The 20,964-nt window shown below is 42.2% G+C and overlaps 1 protein-coding gene across 1 annotated transcript in view; it reads right to left on the bottom strand.

The window, feature by feature from the left end:
- Positions 1-20,964, bottom strand: part of PTPN3 (protein tyrosine phosphatase non-receptor type 3) — a 486,371-nt gene that overhangs the window by 25,678 nt on the left and 439,729 nt on the right. The window contains exons 23-26 of the mRNA XM_069730487.1: positions 19,310-19,456; positions 11,028-11,156; positions 3,669-3,814; positions 2,341-2,476 (exon numbers count right to left, since the gene is read on the bottom strand). Of these exons, the coding sequence (XP_069586588.1) occupies positions 2,341-2,476; positions 3,669-3,814; positions 11,028-11,156; positions 19,310-19,456 (558 nt within the window). The remainder of the gene's footprint in view (positions 1-2,340; positions 2,477-3,668; positions 3,815-11,027; positions 11,157-19,309; positions 19,457-20,964) is intronic.

Below are 20,964 nucleotides of genomic sequence, written 5' to 3'. Positions count from 1 at the left end.
ACCATAATTTTTGTTCAGGTCATTTTCATAGGTTATGTTGAACCACAATTCAGAAGCAACGTCTGATTTTCTGATGTCTGATTTCAGTGAACGTTGTGTTTTTTTTACTCTAATTTTGTCCATGTGTTTAGATACACAAACAAAATTCCTCAAACTGCATTTGCAACAATAAGAAGATATTATGCACTATATTAAGATATTATGTAAATCACAGGATTGTAAATGATGTGCTATTAAAATATTTAAAACATCTTGGCTTATTCGATATGGGGTTTGAGAGTAATGTGCAGGAATTAAATGCTCTTACACACCTTGGCATGCCATCAATAAGGCTATTAATGGTCGTCTGAGGAAAGTTCTGCTGCATGCATTTGGGCACAAAATCATCAAGCTTCACTGTAAATGATGAGGAGTGTGTGTGTGTGTGTGTGCGTGCGTGCGTGCATATATCATGTAAGAAAAGCAGGCAGCACTTCAAAAAATTCAGGGACTTTATTAGCTCATCTGGTGTAGTGTGAACAGCCTCTCACACCAATAGGTGTAAAGGACTCGTTATCAGTGAGCACACAGTCTCGGCACGTAATAGGTGAAATACCTATGCGCACCTACACTTACAGGAGAATTACCTGCGTAACCTCCTGGATGTCTCACTGCTGGGCAATTAACCTATTTCTTAACCTCCTTTTAATGGTGGCAAGTTATGGGTATTTATTCCTCGGCATCGCTTTTCAACGGCGCTGAGAATTAAGGGTACCCAACATCGGAAATTATACCCCCGGTATCAGATACCCCAGAGAATATTATTCAGGTCGGTTTTTACCGTTTCCAGTGTTGCGATCACCGTTATTCACCGAATAACAGCGACCACAAAAAATAAGTCCAATTTTCCATTGATTTCTCTCTCCTCTGATATGATTTAGCAAATCAGGGGAGCGAGAAATGGGGTCCCCCGAGCACTCCCCCCCCCTTGCTACCTCCGGCACCTGCTGCATCCCCAGGCGTATTATTCCGGGAAGAAAATGGAGGATGCATGCAGGAGATTCTTCCTATTGGTTCATTTTGATCACTGTGATGGACCCTATACCCCAGTGATCAAAATAAAAACATTGTAAATCAAACCCCCCTTTATCATCCCTTTAGTTAGGTAAAAATAATAAAATAAAAAAATGTATTTTTTTCCATTAGGGCTAGGGTTTTGGCTAGGATTAGGGTTAGAGCTAGGGTTAGGGTTAAGGTGGTGTTGGGGTTATGGTTGGGATTAGGGCTGTGTTAGGGTTGGAGTTAGAATTGGGGGTTTTCCACTGTATAGGTACATTATCAGGGGTCTCCAAATGTGACTGGCGCCTGCCATTGATTCCAGCCAATTTTGCATTCAAAAAGTGAAACTGTGCTCCCTTTCTTCAGAGCCCTGCCATGCGCCCAAACAGTGGCTTTCCCCCACATACGGGGTATCGGCGTACTAAGGAGAAATTGCACAACAAAGTTTGTGGTCCAATTTCTCCTGATACCTTTGTGAAAATATAAACGTTTGGTTCCAAAGTAAATTTTTTGTGAATAAAGTAAAATGTTCATTTTTATTTCCACATTGCTTTAGCTATAGTGAAGCACACGAAGGGTTAACAAACTTCTTGAATGTGATTTTGTGCAACTTGAGGGGTGCAGTTTTTAGAATGGTTTTGTAAATTTTGTTGGAAAAATGAGAGATCGCTGGTCAACTTTTAACCCTTGTAACGTCCTAACAAAAAAAAAATTAAGTTTCCAAAATTGAACAGATGTAAAGTTGACATGTGGGAAATGTTGTGTATTAACTATTTTGTGCGATATGAATTTCTGATATAAGGGCAAAAAATTAGAAGTGTGAAAATTGCAAAATGTTAAAAATTTTTGCCAAATTTTAGTTTTTTTCATAAATAAACGCAAGTCATATATATAGAAGAAATTTTATCACTACCATGAAGTACAATATGTCATGAAAAAAGTCTCAGAATCAGTGGGATCTGTTGAAGCGTTCCAGAGTTATTACCTCATAAAGTGACAATGACAAAGCCAATTTTGACAATTCTGACAACTAAGTACAAAATTGGCTCTGTCACTAAGGTGTTAAGTGATATGGTTATGAATTATTGTCTCCAATGCTACATGACAAGAAGCTTCTAACCGCACAGCTTTATTGCCATGGCCTGCAAACGATGTAGCCGTGGCTTAGCAATGACAGTGGAGGATTTCCAGGATGACTCCTGTAAAAGGCGTAAAACCCTAACAAAAAAAGTAATATACAGCATATTAACTATAATGATAAGCTTAGCTGCATGAATACAAGAAGATCTTCATTTAGCTTACTGATGTCTGAACCATCATAGGCCGCTGGTCTCGCATTTGTCTCACAATGTCCAAAGGATAGACAGGCTGGTTTTGTTCAATTAGACACATTGCTGTTTCCATAGTGATCAGGACGCCAGTACGACCGATCCCGGCGCTGCCAATAAAAGGTAATAAAATGTAACAAGCTAATAAAATATAATTGTATTTGCTAAATTATGTATTAACTACAATTTTTTAACTACAGATGAGTGGATCAGCTAAAACTCAAATTCACCTGTCTGTGCCGTGTTTGCCAGGAAATTCAATTGGCAGAGAAGATAATGTCTCTCTCTTCTAAATGAATGCCCCTCATTATACCCCTTAATTATACCTAATGTAATAAATTAAAAATAATAAAATTCCTTATACTTACCTTATCAGCCCCTCCGCTCCCCACCGCCAGTTGTCCAGTCCTCGACACATCTTCAAATCGGCATCAGAAGCACTAAAAGTCTTGAGCCTGGGTTTCTAGCACAGCAGAGGGGCTGGAGAGGAGAGTTTAATTTTTTTTCCCTTTTTTTATATTTTGATGTCACTTTATGGATTAGAGTAATGGGGCCATTTTGCTGAGCTTGAGCGGAAGCGAATTACAAAAAAAAAAATTCGGTTCACTTCTAGGTTCAGAATGGACAGACTAGCTTTCATTGATCATATATGAGTCTCATGGCCCAATTAGATATTTACATAGCCCATTGTTTTCATTGCGCTGATCATTCTCCATCATTCTCCATACAGCATCATGTTATTAGTATCATTTCATCAGTTTAGCCAGAGAAAATGCAAACAACAATATCTATGCCAGCATAAATGCTAGAATCAAGCGCCTTCTGAGTGTTTGGCTCATTCCAAGTATTGGCTGAATGCTTAGGCTGCAATTCCACACTATGGCTAGGATGGTTGTTTGCGGTCAGCACGGTAAAAACGGGAGTGTTGCAAGATGGTGCAGCAAAAACACACTGATTATCATTAAGTGCACTGAACTGCTTGGCCACGCCACTGTGCTCCTCATTGGCATAATTTAATGAATAAATAATGATATTTTGCAAGCAGAGCAATGGATTTGGACAGTAAAGGTACATTTTTTATTAGGGCACTGTCTCCTACAAAGTGGTGTGCTTGGTTTTAACAGTCATTTTGTGCCTACAGACTCCCTTTAATGGCAGATCACTCTGTATAGCATTCTGCTATTAAAGAAATCGAGCAGACACGGAGTCAGACCTATCCTGCTAAAGTGAAATGAGATGATGCTAGGAGCACCATTAACCTATGTAATAATAAGGCTAACCTGCCCTGAACCATACAATTACCTGCAGTGCACCAGCATGGGCTGCTTCTCCACCCGCTTTTGTCTCACACAGGTTACAAATTCCAGGAAATCAGACGATTCATCGGGTACTCCATGATCAGGCCAGGCAACGTACTGCAAGTGAGAAACCGGAAGCTCTTCTCCTGTCTTTAAATAATAGGTGCATTAGTTAGGCACAGAAAAGTGTACTGGTGTGTCAGTCGCAGAATTACAGCCTAAACCATGTAGTGTGACATTTCTAACCATATCCATGTGTGAATCGCATCAGGTATTCTTGGCCAATTGTTTAGCATGCTTGGCATTAGCCTGTCAGTCTGAGATGCTACCAGGGTAAGAAGAGAAGATCTGCTTTAACCCCTTAACCTCCGAAGCATTTTTCAGCTTTTCGTTTTTGTTTTTCACTTCCCTCCTTCCCAGAGCCATAACTTTTTTTATTTTTCCATCAATATGGTCATGTGAAGGCTTGTTTTTTGCGGGACAAATTTTACTTTTGAACGACACCATTGGTTTTACCATGTCTTTTACTAGAAAACGGGAAAAAAATTCCAAGTGCGGTGAAATTGCAAAAAAAAAAAGTGCAATCCCACACGCTAAAACTGACCTGCCATTATGATTCTCCAGGTCATTATGAGTTCATAGACACCAAACATGTCTAGGTTCTCTTTTATCTAAGTGGTGAAAAAAAATTCCAAAATTTGCTTAAAAAAAAATGCTCAATTTTCCGTTACCTGTAGCGTCTCCATTTTTCATAAGCTTGGGTTGGGTGAGAGCTTCTTTTTGCATGCTGAGCTGATGTTTTTAATGATACCACTTTTCTGCAGATACGTTCTTTTGATCGCCCATTATTGCATTTTAATGCAATGTCGCAGCGACCAAAAAAACGTAATTCTGGTGTTTTGATTTTTTCTCACTACGCCGTTTAGCAATCAGGTTACCGTATATACTCGAGTATAAGCCGACCCGAGTATAAGCCGACCCCCCTAATTTTGCCACAAAAAACTGGGAAAACTTATTGACTCGAGTATAAGCCTAGGGTGGAAATGCAGCATTTACCGGTGAATTTCAAAAATAAAAATAGATCATTATTTCCCCATAGCTGTGCCATATAGTGCTCTGCACCGTTCATATTTCCCCATAGGTGTGAACCATATAGTGCTCTGCACCGTTCATTGTGCCCCCTAGCTGTGCCATATACGGTGCTCTGCACCGTTCATTGTGCCCCATAGATGTGCCATATACGGTGCTCTGCACCGTTCACTGTGCCCCATAGCTGTGCCATATACGGTGCTCTGCACCGTTCACTGTGCCCCATAGCTGTGCTGTGCCATATACGGTGCTCTGCACCGTTCACTGTGCCCCATACATAGCTGTGCTGTGCCATATACGGTGCTCTGCACCGTTCACTGTGCCCCATAGCTGTGCTGTGCCATATACGGTGCTCTGCACCGTTCACTGTGCCCCATAGCTGTGCTGTGCCATATACGGTGCTCTGCACCGTTCACTGTGCCCCATAGCTGTGCTGTGCCATATACGGTGCTCTGCACCGTTCACTGTGCCCCATAGCTGTGCTGTGCCATATACGGTGCTCTGCACCGTTCACTGTGCCCCATAGCTGTGCTGTGCCATATACGGTGCTCTGCACCGTTCACTGTGCCCCATAGCTGTGCTGTGCCATATACGGTGCTCTGCACCGTTCACTGTACCCCATAGCTGTGCTGTGCCATATACGGTGCTCTGCACCGTTCACTGTGCCCCATAGATGTTCCACATAAATTTGTGCCGCCGCTGCCGCAATAAAGAAAAAAACACACATACTCACCTCCCTTGATTGCAGCTCCCAGCGTCTCGTTCCGGCGCCTCCATCTTCCCGGCGTCTCTGCTCTGACTGATCAGGCAGAGGGCGCCGCGCACACTATATGCGTCATCGCGCCCTCTGCCTGAACAGTCAGAGAGCAGAGACGCCGGGAAGATGGAGGCGCCGGCTGGGAAGATGGATCGGCGCCCGGCGGCTGGAACGTGGACAGGTGAATATAACATACTCACCTAGTCCTGGCGATCCTCGCGTTGTCCCCTCCTGTCTTCGGTGCCGCAGCTTCTTTCTCTATCAGCGGTCACCGGCACCGCTGATTAGAGAAATTAATAAGCGGCTCCGCCCCTATGGGAGGTGGAGCCGCTTATTCATTTCTGTAATGAGCGGTCCCACGTGACCGCTGAAGAGAGGAAGAAACTGCAGCGCCGAAGCCCGTGGGACGGCAGGGACAGCGCGAGGATCGCTGGGACTAGGTAAGTATGCCTCAGCGCCCTCACCCCCTCACCTGCCGACCCCACCGCTACCGTGACTCGAGTATAAGCCGAGGGGGGCACTTTCAGCCCAAAAATTTGGGCTGAAAATCTCGGCTTATACTCGAGTATATACGGTAATCCTTTTTTTTAATTGATAAATTGGGCAATTCCAAAAGCGGCAATACCAAATATGTGTATGTGTGGTTTTATTTTTATTGTTTTATTTTGATTGGGGCGAAAGAGGGGTAATTTGAACTTTTATTTATTTTTTTTATATATATTTCAACACTTTTTTTTTACTTTTGACATGCTACAACTAAATGTTAAGAAAACTAAGGAGTTGGTGGCCAACTATAGCAGGATAAAGATGGAATGCTTACCGATCACTATTGCTGGTCAGGAGGTAGAGCAGGTGGAGAGTTACAAATATTTGGGGGTCCATTTGGATAGCAAACTGGACTGGAGATGCCACTCAGAGTTTGTCTACAAGAAGGGGATGAGCAGACTGTATTTCCTAAGGAAACTGAGGTCTTTTAATGTGTGTAGCAAAATGTTAGAAATGTTCTACCAATCTGTGGTGGCAAGTGCCATCTTTTTTGCAATCACGTGCTGGGGTAGTAGTGTGCGGGCCTCTGATGCTAATAAGCTGAATAAGATTATTAGGAAGGCAAGTTCTGCTGTCGGCTGTAATCTGGACTCTTTTGGGGAGGTAGTGGAGAAAAGAACTCTGAGAAAGTGTATGGCAATTATGAACAATAATGCACATCCATTATATGAGCTATTCATGAGACAGAAGAGCACCTTCAGCAACCGGCTTATACTTCTGAGGTGTAAGAAGGAAAAATATAGGAAATCGTTTGTGCCAACTGCTATGGGAATGTACAACCATAACATTAGGGTTAAACCACCAAGGTGAATGTCTACTTATTTCTCTACATTTCAGTTCACTCGTTGTGTATGTCCTATTCTAATGTATAATGTTCTTCTGTCAACAAACTGTCATGTCAACTATGTAATTCCTTTATGATTTTTATGATTTAAGTCGTGCTGCTGTGATACCATAATTTCCCACGGGATCAATAAAGTGTATCGTATCGTATCGTATGCTTCAATAGCCTCCATGGGAGACTAGCAGCTGCTACGACTCGATCACCTCTGCTACATAGAGGTGACAATTTAACTAAGAGTTACATTGTATTTTTTTTCTAAATTGCTCTATTAAGCAAATACTTATACAGTGTGCTAATATCAACAAGTACAGGAAATTCTTAATATTTCTTGCTGAATGAATGAGGAAAATTTACAATCTGTATTAATTGCATCTACCCAATTCCACTATTAGGTTGCCGTCACACTAGCAGTATTTAGTCAGTATTTTACATCAGTATTTCTCAGCCAAAACCAGGAGTGGGTGATAAATACAGAAGTGGTGCATATGTTTCTATTATACTTTTCCACTCCTGGTTTTGGCTTACAAATACTGATGTAAAATACTGACCAAATACTGATAGTGTGACGGCAGCCTCAGTCTGTATTCCCACATAGCATAAACGTAGCTTTTTATCCACTGCATTTTTGCATATATCAGTAGAATAAATTGGACCCAATTATAGAAAGCAATTTTAAAATGGAGGTTCTGTGTAGCACAACATATACTGGTTGAAATATTAGCTGGGTTGCATTAAATAAAAATAAATAAATACAGGTCCTTCTCAAAAAATTAGCATATAGTGTTAAATTTCATTATTTACCATAATGTAATGATTACAATTAAACTTTCATATATTATAGATTCATTATCCACCAACTGAAATTTGTCAGGTCTTTTATTGTTTTAATACTGATGATTTTGGCATACAACTCCTGATAACCCAAAAAACCTGTCTCAATAAATTAGCATATCAAGAAAAGGTTCTCTAAACGACCTATTACCCTAATCTTCTGAATCAACTAATTAACTCTAAACACATGCAAAAGATACCTGAGGCTTTTATAAACTCCCTGCCTGGTTCATTACTCAAAACCCCCATCATGGGTAAGACTAGCGACCTGACAGATGTCAAGAAGGCCATCATTGACACCCTCAAGCAAGAGGGTAAGACCCAGAAAGAAATTTCTCAACAAATAGGCTGTTCCCAGAGTGCTGTATCAAGGCACCTCAATGGTAAGTCTGTTGGAAGGAAACAATGTGACAGAAAACGCTGTACAACGAGAAGAGGAGACCGGACCCTGAGGAAGATTGTGGAGAAGGACCGATTCCAGACCTTGGGGAACCTGAGGAAGCAGTGGACTGAGTCTGGTGTGGAAACATCCAGAGCCACCGTGCACAGGCGTGTGCAGGAAATGGGCTACAGGTGCCGCATTCCCCAGGTAAAGCCACTTTTGAACCATAAACAGCGACAGAGGCGCCTGACCTGGGCTACAGAGAAGCAGCACTGGACTGTTGCTAAGTGGTCCCAAGTACTTTTTTCTGATGAAAGCAAATTTTGCATGTCATTCGGAAATCAAGGTGCCAGAGTCTGGAGGAAGACTGGGGAGAAGGAAATGCCAAAATGCCTGAAGTCCAGTGTCAAGTACCCACAGTCAGTGATGGTGTGGGGTGCCATGTCAGCTGCTGGTGTTGGTCCACTGTGTTTCATCAAGGGCAGGGTCAATGCAGCTAGCTATCAGGAGATTTTGGAGCACTTCATGCTTCCATCGGCTGAAATGCTTTATGGAGATGAAGATTTCATTTTTCAGCACGACCTGGCACCTGCTCACAGTGCCAAAACCACTGGTAAATGGTTTACTGACCATGGTATTACTGTGCTCAATTGGCCTGCCAACTCTCCTGACCTGAACCCCATAGAGAATCTGTGGGATATTGTGAAGAGAAAGTTGAGAGACGCAAGACCCAACACTCTGGATGAGCTTAAGGCCGCTATTGAAGCATCCTGGGCCTCCATAACATCTCAGCAGTGTCACAGGCTGATTGCCTCCATGCCACGCCGCATTGAAGCAGTCATTTCTGCCAAAGGATTCCCGACCAAGTATTGAGTGCATAATTGAACATTATTATTTGTTGGTTTTTTTGTTTGTTATTAAAAAACACTTTTATTTGATTGGATGAGTGAAATATGCTAATTTATTGAGACAGGTTTTTTGGGTTATCAGGAGTTGTATGCCAAAATCATCAGTATTAAAACAATAAAAGACCTGACAAATTTCAGTTGGTGGATAATGAATCTATAATATATGAAAGTTTAATTGTAATCATTACATTATGGTAAATAATGAAATTTAACACTATATGCTAATTTTTTGAGAAGGACCTGTATAAGGAATTAAGATTAAAGGTACCGTCACATTTAGAGACGCTGCAGCGATACCGACAACGATGCCGATCGCTGCAGCGTCGCTGTGTGGTCGCTGGAGAGTTATCACACAGACAGCTCTCCAGCGACCAACGATCTCGAAGTCCCCGGGTAACCAGGGTAAACATCGGGTTACTAAGCGCAGGGCCGTGCTTAGTAACCCGATGTTTACCCTGGTTACCAGTGTAAATGTAAAAAAAACAAACCCTACATACCTGTCGCGTCCCCCGGCTTTCTGCTTCCCTGCACTGTGTAAGTGCTGGCCGTAAAAGCAGAGCGGTGACATCACCGCTGTAATTGCTTTAAGGCTGGCCGGCGCTGACACAGGATGCAGGAGGAGTGCAGGGAAGCAGAACGCCGGGGGGACGCCACAGACACTGGAATGTAAGTATGTAGTGATTGTTTTTTTTTTTTTACATTTACACTGGTAACCAGGGTAAACATCGGGTTACTAAGCGCGGTCCTGCGCTTAGTAACCCGATGTTTACCCTGGTTACCAGTGAAGACATCGCTGAATCGGCGTCACACACGCCGATTCAGCGATGTCTGCGGGAGATCCAGCGACGAAATAAAGTTCTGGACTTTCTGCTCCGACCAACGATGTCACAGCAGGATCCAGATCGCTGCTGCGTGTCAAACACAATGATATCGCTATCCAGGACGCTGCAACGTCACGGATCGCTAGCGATATCGTTGTGAAGTTGGTCAGTGTGACGGTACCTTAAGAGTTAATAGACAGGTTTTGGTGTGAAATGAAGACATGTGGTGAACATTAGAGTATAATATGTATATTTTGTTTCTCCGGGTATGCAGGATAGGTGTGGGATTGGAAAATAACAACATGTATTTACATTTTAGACAAAGTCAAATAGTATCGATCTAAAACTAACTTTATGATTTTGTAAAAAATATTGATACAAGTATGAATAGAAGGGAAAATATTTTAATCTCTCTACTCAAAGACATTCTCGGCAAAGGGGCAGCACTCAGAAGTTCTACCGAATACATATGTGCTAAGGAGGCCTATGTATTCATTAGTATAAAATGTATGAGGCTATGTGCACACGATGCAGATTTGGTGCAGAATTTTCTGCATAAAATCTGCACTAAATCTGCATCTCCTGGCAGAATCCGCAGGTGCATTTTTTGTGCGTTTTTTACCAATGGATTTCTATTATGGAGGGTGCAGAAACGCTGCAGAACTGCACAAAAGAAGTGACATGCACTTCTTTGAAATCTGCAGCGTTTCTGCGCAGATTTTTCTGCACCATGTGCACAGCTTTTTTTTTCACATTGATTTACATTGTACTGTAAATCACAGTGCAGTTCTGCAGCGTTTCTGCTGCAGAAAAATCTGCTGCAGTTCTGCACTAAATCTGCATCGTGTGCACATACCCTGAATCTTTCACAGGCTGACTGCAAGAAAAAAGCATTGAAGGGGTTTCCACGACTTGGACAACCCAGTGTCAATCAGCATGTTTCCCCCTTATAAAGTAATAACACATACTCGCCTCTAGTGGCGCATAGTTCCAGTAGTGTCAGCACTTGCTCTCTCGGGGATCGTGTGACATTGCTATGTCATGCGATCCCTGCGACCAATTCACACTGGCTTCACTCTCATCGTTTTCAGATTAACCAGACAAAGAAGAAGTGAGCGGCTCGCTACATGACCAGACCACGTCCCACTGTTAGTCAATGGTTGTGAAAAATCCATCAGTTTTTACCTCTGTGTTTGTTAATATCATTTCTCTGAAAACATATGCGATTGTACAGTCTTCAGTGTTACACGTTACTCGAAAATTCCCATATTCCATCACATCAGGGGGGTCAGGCCAATACTGCTGACACTTGGTCTAAAGGAACACAAAGGTTATTAGTTTATGGAAGAATTATAAAGGTAATTCATACAATTGTTTTCTAATTCATTCTTAAGAAGGACTAAATAGTATATAACATCTATCTAGATACCGCACAGAATAAACATACTAGAAAGACTGAGGCCGAAAAGCACAAACTGCTCATATGTCTATTTCCAAGAAATCATACTGCTTAGTACCAGAGCGCAGAAAAGATTGCTGCAATTGTTCAATTTCTGCTCAGAGCATTAAAAATAATTGATACATGCTATGTCAGTATTTTAATATAATTGTCTAAGGGTCACTTCCATCTTTCTGTCTGTCCTTCTGTCACGGTTATTAATTCGCTGATTGGTCTCGGCAGCTGCCTGTCATGACTGCTGCGACCAATCAGCGACGGGCACAGTCCGGAAGAAAATGGCCCGCATACTCCCCTCCGGTCTCCGCTAACACAGGGTTAATGCCAGCGGTAACGGACCGCGTTATGCCGCGGGTAACCCACTCCGTTACCGCCGCTATTAACCCTGTGTGTCTCCAACTTTTTACTATTGATGATGCGTATGCAGCATCAATAGTAAAACGATCTAATGTTAAAAATAATAATAATAAAAAAAAACAAACCTTACTCTCACGCTTTTAAAGATGCTATGGGAGAAGGACCTTCTATGACGTCACGGTCATGTGACCGCAACGTCATGGAAGGTTCTGCGCTCATACCAATTCTGGGACCGGACACCGCACACAAGCGCCGGAACTACAATGGGCTCTTCGGATGGTGAGTATGTTTCTTTTTTATTTTTTAACCTGTTACATACGTGACTGGGCAATATACTACGTAGCTGGGCAATATACTACGTGGCTGGGCAATATACTACGTGGCTCTGTGCTGTACATTACATGGCTGTGCAATATACTACGTGAATGGGCAATATATATTGCCAGGAGGAAGAACTGAGCATCGATGAACAATATAGATCAACTTTATTCAAAAACTTCACATAACATATCATTACATATCAAATATATTCAAATAATATGAACAAAGATGGCCGTTGGTGATAAGCTGAAAAACATAACCCCCATATCCCTACTCCCTCTCCTTATGATATCTACCCACCTGGGTATACATATCAGACCCCTGCCCACCCCTCCCAAAAAGAAAGGGGAAAGTAGGACACTGGACACTAGTATCGATCTCAGTGAAACCACAAGTATGTCCACCCGGAGAAACATAAACCCATATGTGCCATATAGAATGATAAGTTACAACCTCATAAGGTACCAGAAATAATAAAGCTAGCGCAGGGATAGTGCCAAAGTTTGACCGGTCTAAAGGTAGGTAGACAAAAAGTGTCAGTGTCATTAAGGTAACAGGTGAGAACCTATGCACACAGCGGTGCCATTGCTGCTGGCACTGTAACAAACAGATGGAAAATCATAAAACGCCAGCCACAGGACAAGGACTCACCTAAAACACGGGCAGGGTGGAGGGGCAGTCGGGAGGTGGTCCCCAAATGGAATGGGCAATATACTACGTGACTGAGCAATATACTACGTGACTGGGCAATATACTACGTGACTGGGCAATATACTACGTGACTGGGCAATATACTACGTGACTGGGCAATATACTATGTGACTGGGCAATATACTACGTGACTGGGCAATATACTACGTGACTGGGCAATATTCTACGTGACTGGGCAATATACTACGTGACTGGGCAATATACTACGTGACTGGGCAATATACTACGTGACTGGGCAATATTCTACGTGACTGGGCAATATACTACGTGACTGGGCAATATACTACGTGACTGGGCAATATTCTACGTGGCTGGGCAATATACTACGTGGCTCTGTGCTGTATATTACGTGGCTGTGCAATATACTACGTAACTGGGCAATATTCTACGTGGCTGGGCAATATACTACGTGGCTGGGCAATATACTACGTGGCTGGGCAATATACTACGTGGCTGGGCAATATACTACGTGGCTGTGCAATATACTACGTGGCTGTGCAATATAGTACGTGGCTGGGCAATATAGTACGTGGCTGGGCAATATAGCATGTGGCTGGGCAATATAGTATGTGGCTGGGCAATATACTACGTGGCTGGGCAATATACTACGTGGCTGGCCAATATACTACGTGACTGGGCAATATAGTCACGTGACTGGGCAATATAGTACGTGGCTGGGCAATATAGTACGTGGCTGGGCAATATAGTACGTGGCTGGGCAATATACTACGTGGCTGGGCAATATAGTACGTGGCTGGGCAATATAGCACGTGGCTGGGCAATATACTACGTGACTGGGCAATATACTACGAGGACATGCATATTCTAGAATACCCGATGCTTTAGAATCGGGCCACCATCTAGTACCTAGGATAAGTGTCTTTCTTGTCTTCAAAGAGCCATAATGTTTTTCTTACTTCTCCATCCACATAGCCACACTAAGAGTTTGTTTTTTTTGCAGTACTAGTTGTACTTTTGAATACCACCATTCATTTTACTATAATATGTACTGAAAGTGGAAAAGAAATTACAAGTGGTGCGGAATTAGTAAAAAAAAAAAAAAAAGCAATTCTGGGGATGTTTTCAGGGTTTTGTTAATATGACGTTCACTTAGTGGCAAAAATAGCCTGGTAACTATGTTCTACAGATACAGTAGGTACAGTTATGGAGATAACATAAGAATTGCTTTAGTTGCCATATTTGAGATGTATTAACCCCTTCACCTTGAAGCCTGTTTTCACCTTCCTGACCAGGCCAATTTTTACAGTTCTGACCACTGTCACTTTATAAGGTTATGACTCTAGAATGCTTCAATGGATTCCACTGATTCTGAGACTGCTTTCTTGTAACATATTGTACTTCATGATAGTGGTAAAATTTCTTTGATATGACTTGCGTTTATTGGTGAAAAAAAATGGAAATTTGGCAATTTTTTTTTTTTTAACATTTTGCGATTTTCAAACTTTTAACTCTTATGCCCTTAAGGCCGATGTCACACTTGCAACTGCAATGCGAGAAACTCACGTGAGTCTCTCGCTTCAATACCCGGCACTGCCGCCGGCACTTCAGACCGAAGCATTCAGGTGCATAGAAATACATGCAGCCGCACATTCCGGTTCTGAGTGCCAGCGGCAGTGCCGGGTATTGAGACGAAAGACTTGCGCGAATTTCTCACATGGCAGTTGCAAGTGTGACCCCGGACTAAATCAGAGTCGAATCGCACAAAAATCTACTATATAATTGTCTAAGGGTCACTTCTGTCTTTCTGTCTGTCCTTGATATTCATTGGTCGCGGCCTCTGTCTGTCATGGAATCCAAGTCGCTGATTGGTCGTGGCAAAACGCCCACGACCATTGCCACGACCAATCAGTGACGGCCACAGTCCGGCGGCAATATGGCCGCTCTTTCCTCTCTGCAGTCAGGTCCCGCTCCATACTCCCCTCCAGTCAGCCCTCACACAAGGTTAATGCCAGCGTTATCGGAGCGTGGTGTAACGCACTCCGGTTACGCAGCTATTAACCCTGTGTGACCAACTTTTTACTATTGATGCTGCGTATGCGTATGCATCATCAATAGCAAAAAGATCTAATGTTACAAATAATAATAGTAATAAAAAAAAACCTTTATTCTCACCCTCCGACATGTCGCCCTGTCCTCGGCAGTGCAAACGGCAGGTTCCGGTGCTAAGGATGGTATGCGAGAAGGACCTGCCATGACGTCACGGTCATGTGACTGCGACATCATCACAGGTCCTGCGTTCATACCAACTGTTTGGGCACACAACAGGGCTCGGAAGGGAAGGAGCGCCATTTCACTTTTTGAATGTAAAATTTATTGGAATAATTAGTGGATGCCATGTCGTGTTAGAAGAGCACCTGATGTGCCTAAACAGTGGAAATCCCCAACAAATGACACCATTTTGGAAAATAGACCCAATAGGGAACTTATGTAGATGTGTATTGAGCACCTTGAACCCACAAGTGCGTCACGGATGTTTATAACGCAGAGCCATGAAAAGAATAAAATTACATTTTTCCCAGATAAATCTTTTTTTGCTCCAAATTTTGCATTTTCATAAGGGTAACAGTAGAAATTGATCCATACAATTTGTTGTAGAATTTCTCCTGAGTGCCCCTATACCCAATATGTTGAGGAAAACCACTGTTTGGGAGCACTGCAGTGATTGGCAGGGAAGAAACACCATATTATAGTGCTAATCTTGCTGCACTCGTTTGAGGGTGCCATTACATTGGCAGAGCCCTTGAGGAGCCAACACAACAGAACCCCCCATAAATGACCCAATTTCACAAACTAAACCTCTCAATGAATTCATCTAGGGGTGCAGTGATTATATTGACACCACAGGTCTGTCATAGACTTTTATACCATTGGGCAGTGAAGTTTAATTAATTTAAATTTTTACTACCAAAATATGTCCCACAATTTTAACTAAATGTGGCAATACCCCACATGTGGATGCACAAAACTGATTAGCCACACGGCGAGACTCGGGATGGACAGAGCACTATTTGCCTCCTGGAACACAAGATTTTCCTAGAATAGTTTGCGGATTCCATATAATGAGCCCCTAAGTGATAGAAAAGTAGAATACCCCTCCAGGGACCCCATTTTGGAAATTATAACTCTTTGGGAATTTATGTACAGATGTAGTGATGATTTTGACTACATGGGTGTTTTCCAGAAACAAGCAGTAGTGGATGTTGCTGAGTGAAAGTTGCACACTGCCGTTATAGTGACCAGTACACTATGCCCAGCTCATGTTTCTGGAGACATACAACTGTAAATTAGGTGAGCTCTCATCACTACAGAAATGGTAAACATGTGGGTTCTAAATGTGGTTTAGGCACACACTGGGATTCAGAAGGGAGAGGGGGAATTTGGATTTGAGAGTGAATTTGCTGAATTTCTTTTGGAGAGCGAGGAGCCATTTAGTTTTTCCAGAGCCTTTGTGCTACCAGTAACATGAAAACCCCTATATTTGTGTTAACAGATTTTTTTGTGATTGAGTTGAAGCTTTTATCGGGAACATTTTACATAACGTTTGGGATCACATTTATCCAGTGCTCTACGATGAGCACTTACTTTGGGGTTTCCATCTAAATCTCCGAGTGATGTGACAGATGAAACCCCCGATAGATCCATTCACTATAATGAGGCAGCTGAGTTACTCTGGACTCTGTCAGGCCTCTGTTCAGCAGTGTACTTCTTTTCAGAAGTGCACAAAACTGTGGCCTAGGGCACTTTTATAGCAATCCTAAAAAGACGGACACGCCAGATCAAAAATCCTATGGCATCCACAGTACCCCCATCTGCCTCATTATAGGGAATCTTCCGTTGGGGGTTCTGTCTGAATCACATATTTCAGAGATTTACACAGAAACCCCGATGTAAGCGCTCAGCGTATAGTGCAAGACAAATGTGCGCCGAGCATTACTGCGATATTTGGGAGGCAGAATGAATGATGAATTTAAGCACAGAAATATATTCATAAAAGTAGGATAACACCACAAAATTTAATGCGATTATTCGTCTTTTCTACAGGTATTATCCTTAGGTTAATGGAAAAGAAAATGAGATGTCATTAAGAAATAAATTCACTGACGTACATGTGTCTACCCTAACGTTACTTTCAATTTGGTTAAAAGCAAAGTGTCCAGGCAGAGTGGTGGGCTTGGCCAGGTGGGCGCTCCTTCCCCTTATCCCTCGTTTTTTTTTTTCCTCCCTTACTTTCATTTTCCCACTTTTTTTCCCCTCTTCTTTCTCTCTTTTCTCTTCTTTCTCTCTTTTCTTTGCTATACTGTATGTTTAAAGTTAAAAAATGGAAGACCCTTCGGGTTGGGAAATTGACCTTTATTTCTGGGTTCCCGATTGTTAAGAACTCGTGGACGATGTCCCTGGTTGGGAGTTAAGGTACCGTCACATTAAGCAACTTACCAACGAGAACGACAACGATCCGTGACGTTGCAGCGTCCTGAATAGCGATCTCGTTGTGTTTGACACGCAGCAGCGATCTGGATCCCGCTGTGACATCGCTGGTCGTCGCTGAAAGTCCGGAACTTTATTTGGTCATTAGGTCGGCGTGATTCGTCCGGTTTACAGCAAAAGCAACGATGCCAGCAATGTTTTTCCATGGAGCTAACAACCAGCGAGAACGATAAGTACGTCACTGGATCGCTCCTGCATCGTTCAGCTGTTTACAGTGTTTGACGTCTCCTAGCGACCTAAACAGCGACGCTGCAGCGATCGGCATCGTTGTCTATATCGCTGCAGCGTCGCTTAATGTGACGGTACCTTTAAGCTGTAATGTTTGTATTCGTCTACTTGTCTGATTCCAATTATTATGTTAACCTGGATTTCGTTGCGAGCCCTTAAATAAAGAATTATAAAAAAAAAAGTGCCATAAGAAGATAATCTAGAATTTAAAAATCAGGATTTTTTTTTTATTAAATATTTTTTTTTAATTCCATTAAGTTTTTTTTTTTTCCCATATTCCCATCTATATTGAAAGTAAAAATCCCACTGGCCATACATAAGCAGCAACAGACTTACACAGACCCTATTTTTTGTATTAAAGCATCTAATGACCATGTGCCAAAGGTCATTGAAGGGAGGTGGAGCAAGGGGTTCTAAGACACCATCTATTACATGGATCATGCGTTATCAGCTGTGTATATCAGTCATTGTAATCCTGCATATAGTCAATGAGCATCAGAGAGATTCCTGGCATTCAGGTAAATTCAATGCAAATTTTTACTTCTATGCAGTATTATGACGCGTTTCAGACCATCACAAGCTTTCACCAACAACTTTAACACATCATGGTATAACACATATGAATAGTTAAAATGAATCTGTCACCAGGATTTTGCTACCCAATCTGAAAGCAGAATAATGTAATGGTAGACACCCTGATTCCAGTGATGCATCACTTACTGGACTGTTTGTTGTATTTTTTTTGTTATAAAACCAATGTTTTATCTGCTGAAAATCTACAAGATCCCTGAATGCTGAGCTCTGCATAACCTACTGTTTTGCAGATTTCTGCCTATGCACAGTGTATACAGAAAGCTGCCAAACAATGGTGGGGTGATAAACAGTACATAAATATTTAGGACTAGCAGTTTATGCACCTTCTAGAGATAATCCCCTGTTAATAAAACTGTTACTTTCTCAGAAAGCAGTGCAGTATGTGACAAATCACTGGAATTAGTGTCTCTGTCTCTAAACAATGCTTCTCTCGGACTAGAGGCTAAAATAGATGCTGACAGATTCCTTTTAATGTCCCCATGAAAGTACATTGGCTTTTGGCACTGATGAATGACATCACAAATAATTGCCATAATAACAAACAAAATCCAGTAAATAAAATAAAAATAAAATATTGCCTCATAAAAACAAAATTTTACATCATATATTACAACAGTACGTACTGCAATTATAATTATTGCTTTAGGATTAATGCAATGTTCCTCATTTCCCATTGCTGTCATGAATTTCTGTTCTGCTCATTACTTGGTCTTTTTCTATGAGCACCACCAAGACAGTGAAGATCATTTACTGCATACTGCGTGATCAGACTTCAGTGGGGCATGAGCAATATCTAATGTGCATGGTGGTCTCCTTAACAGCAGATGTCGGGCAAGAGAAGGATATCTTCGGGAGACATCGATGATCCTTTTATTTCCAAGGAAGTTTAGATGAAGCCTAAGGTTTCTGACAGCTTCTTACTCTCTTCTAAACATGTCAGAAAAAATGATGGTTGGAAAAACAAAAAGTTGGCCAGCAGCATTCGGAAGTGTATGGTCAGTTTTCGATGAGCCAATTGGTTTCTTAAATTTCAGAATGCAATTAAAAAGTTTTCACCCCTTGTGTAAATCTTCTAATGCTGCCCATTTCTAAATATAACCGCTCATTAACTTATTTTTATTATTATTATTTAAGCTTAGATTAAAGTAAAGCTGGTATATTTTTACCAACCTAAACCTGTTAGAACATACCATACCATAATTTTATTCAAAACTATTTAAGAGTTGCATATTGATGCATACAAATCAAGGTATATTCTTTAAGACGAAAAGGAAATATTAAATTAAAGCCCTACCCTGCCTCGCTCTGTTAACGTTGTTAACATGATGAGAAGTGTTAGTCTGTTATCCCAAACCATCTGCCAGAAGTGTGCACACGTATGAGGAAGGGGGCCCTGGGTGGCAATATATCGATTCACGATGTTAGAAGTTGGAATTTCCATCTGCAAAAGAAAGAGAATAAAACTTTGGTTACAATATATAGGGTGGAAATGGACATGTTGAAGATGGGCAAAATGTGCGTTGCAGTGAGGGACTCAGCCTGAATCTGGTCTCCAATGCCTTTAGATAAATTCTGACTATATACATGGCTATTCTGTGGAAATATCTGCAATTTATTACTAGTAGCTTATGATGTCTGATATGGACTTGAAATCTTGCATCAGCACTAGTGTTGAGCATTCCGATACCGCAAGCAAGATATGCACTGTGCATGCCCATGAATTCCAGGCCCGCAGTGTGAATAACTCAGAAGACACTGCGAGGCGGGATCTCAGGCAGCTCAGCGGCACAGGCGCAGTCCGCCTGACACCAAATGTTGTCAGAAGACGGGCAGCGCTAACTGCGCATGGCTAAGGTTTAACATAACAGTGCAGGCTCCGGGACAGATTCAAACAACGCTGAGGAATCAGCGCCCTGCGCCAAGGGGGTAGCAATGATGGCTGTGCTGCATGTCATTACGAAGGAAAGTCCCACCTCCGGGACGGTTTCACGGTATCAGGGGACACATTTTAGAAGTGTTTAGTTCTGCGTTTGCAAGGAGCATAATTAAAAGAGCCACCTTTTCCTTTTGCAGCATTACTGCTACACAAGGTGGCTCTTTCAGTTACAAACGTCTGGGGGGGGGGGGGAAGGTTACCTTTCAACTTGCTACAATTAGGCCTCGGCCTACACTCTGCTTCTCCTGCTTTCCCTGGGCTTCAACACCGCCAGTTGTTGCCCGGAAGTGCTGTCTGCACAGTCAACACTTGCTGCCGTGTTATTGGGGTTCAGTAACGCTAGCTGCTCCCCTGCTCTGTGTGCGGCAAAAACGCTGACACAACAGCGTGTTTTTCTCTGTGCAGCCAGCCCTTCCGAGCACCAACTGGCGGTGTTAGAGCCCAGGGAATTTATTTGATTTGTATGATTAATTGATCACCATATAATCTAAACCTTGATCATGTGTATTCTGTCTGTGTCCTGTTATGTCATGAGTAAATGGGCGGGCTCCTGCATGTTCAGGTCCAGCTGAACAGTACCTGAGCCTGGACTCCATTCACTTGAATGCAGGGCTGGAACATTCAGTGTTTGCCACGCTATCATATGCATGACAGCACAGCACACACTGCTTTTGGTGGGTGATAAAATCATTACAGCCGCTTAGACAGCCGTCATTCGCACGCTGTCAAATGACAGCGTGAGCCCGCAGCTGTGATCAGAGGTAAAAAGTTTACCTCTGGTCACTGACGTCGGCTGATGGGACCCATCAGCTTACGACGGCTGACACTAATAAGAACGAGATCAAGCATGACTGATGGGAGTATGCATTAGCCAGGGCCTGCGCTCTAAATAAAAAAACGGAGTGGGTAACCCTGTATTTTTGATAAAAAGGCAGGCAAAACTGACAGTTGGAGGCTTGTTATCAAGAATAGAAAGGTCGCCAGCAAGTTTTAAAAATTATTTAAAAAAAATG

This window comes from Ranitomeya imitator, chromosome 6, assembly GCF_032444005.1.
Source record: "Ranitomeya imitator isolate aRanImi1 chromosome 6, aRanImi1.pri, whole genome shotgun sequence".
In the NCBI taxonomy this organism is placed as follows: domain Eukaryota; kingdom Metazoa; phylum Chordata; class Amphibia; order Anura; family Dendrobatidae; genus Ranitomeya; species Ranitomeya imitator.
Note: the sequence above shows the minus strand (reverse complement) of the source record. Positions and strands in the feature narration are given on the sequence as shown.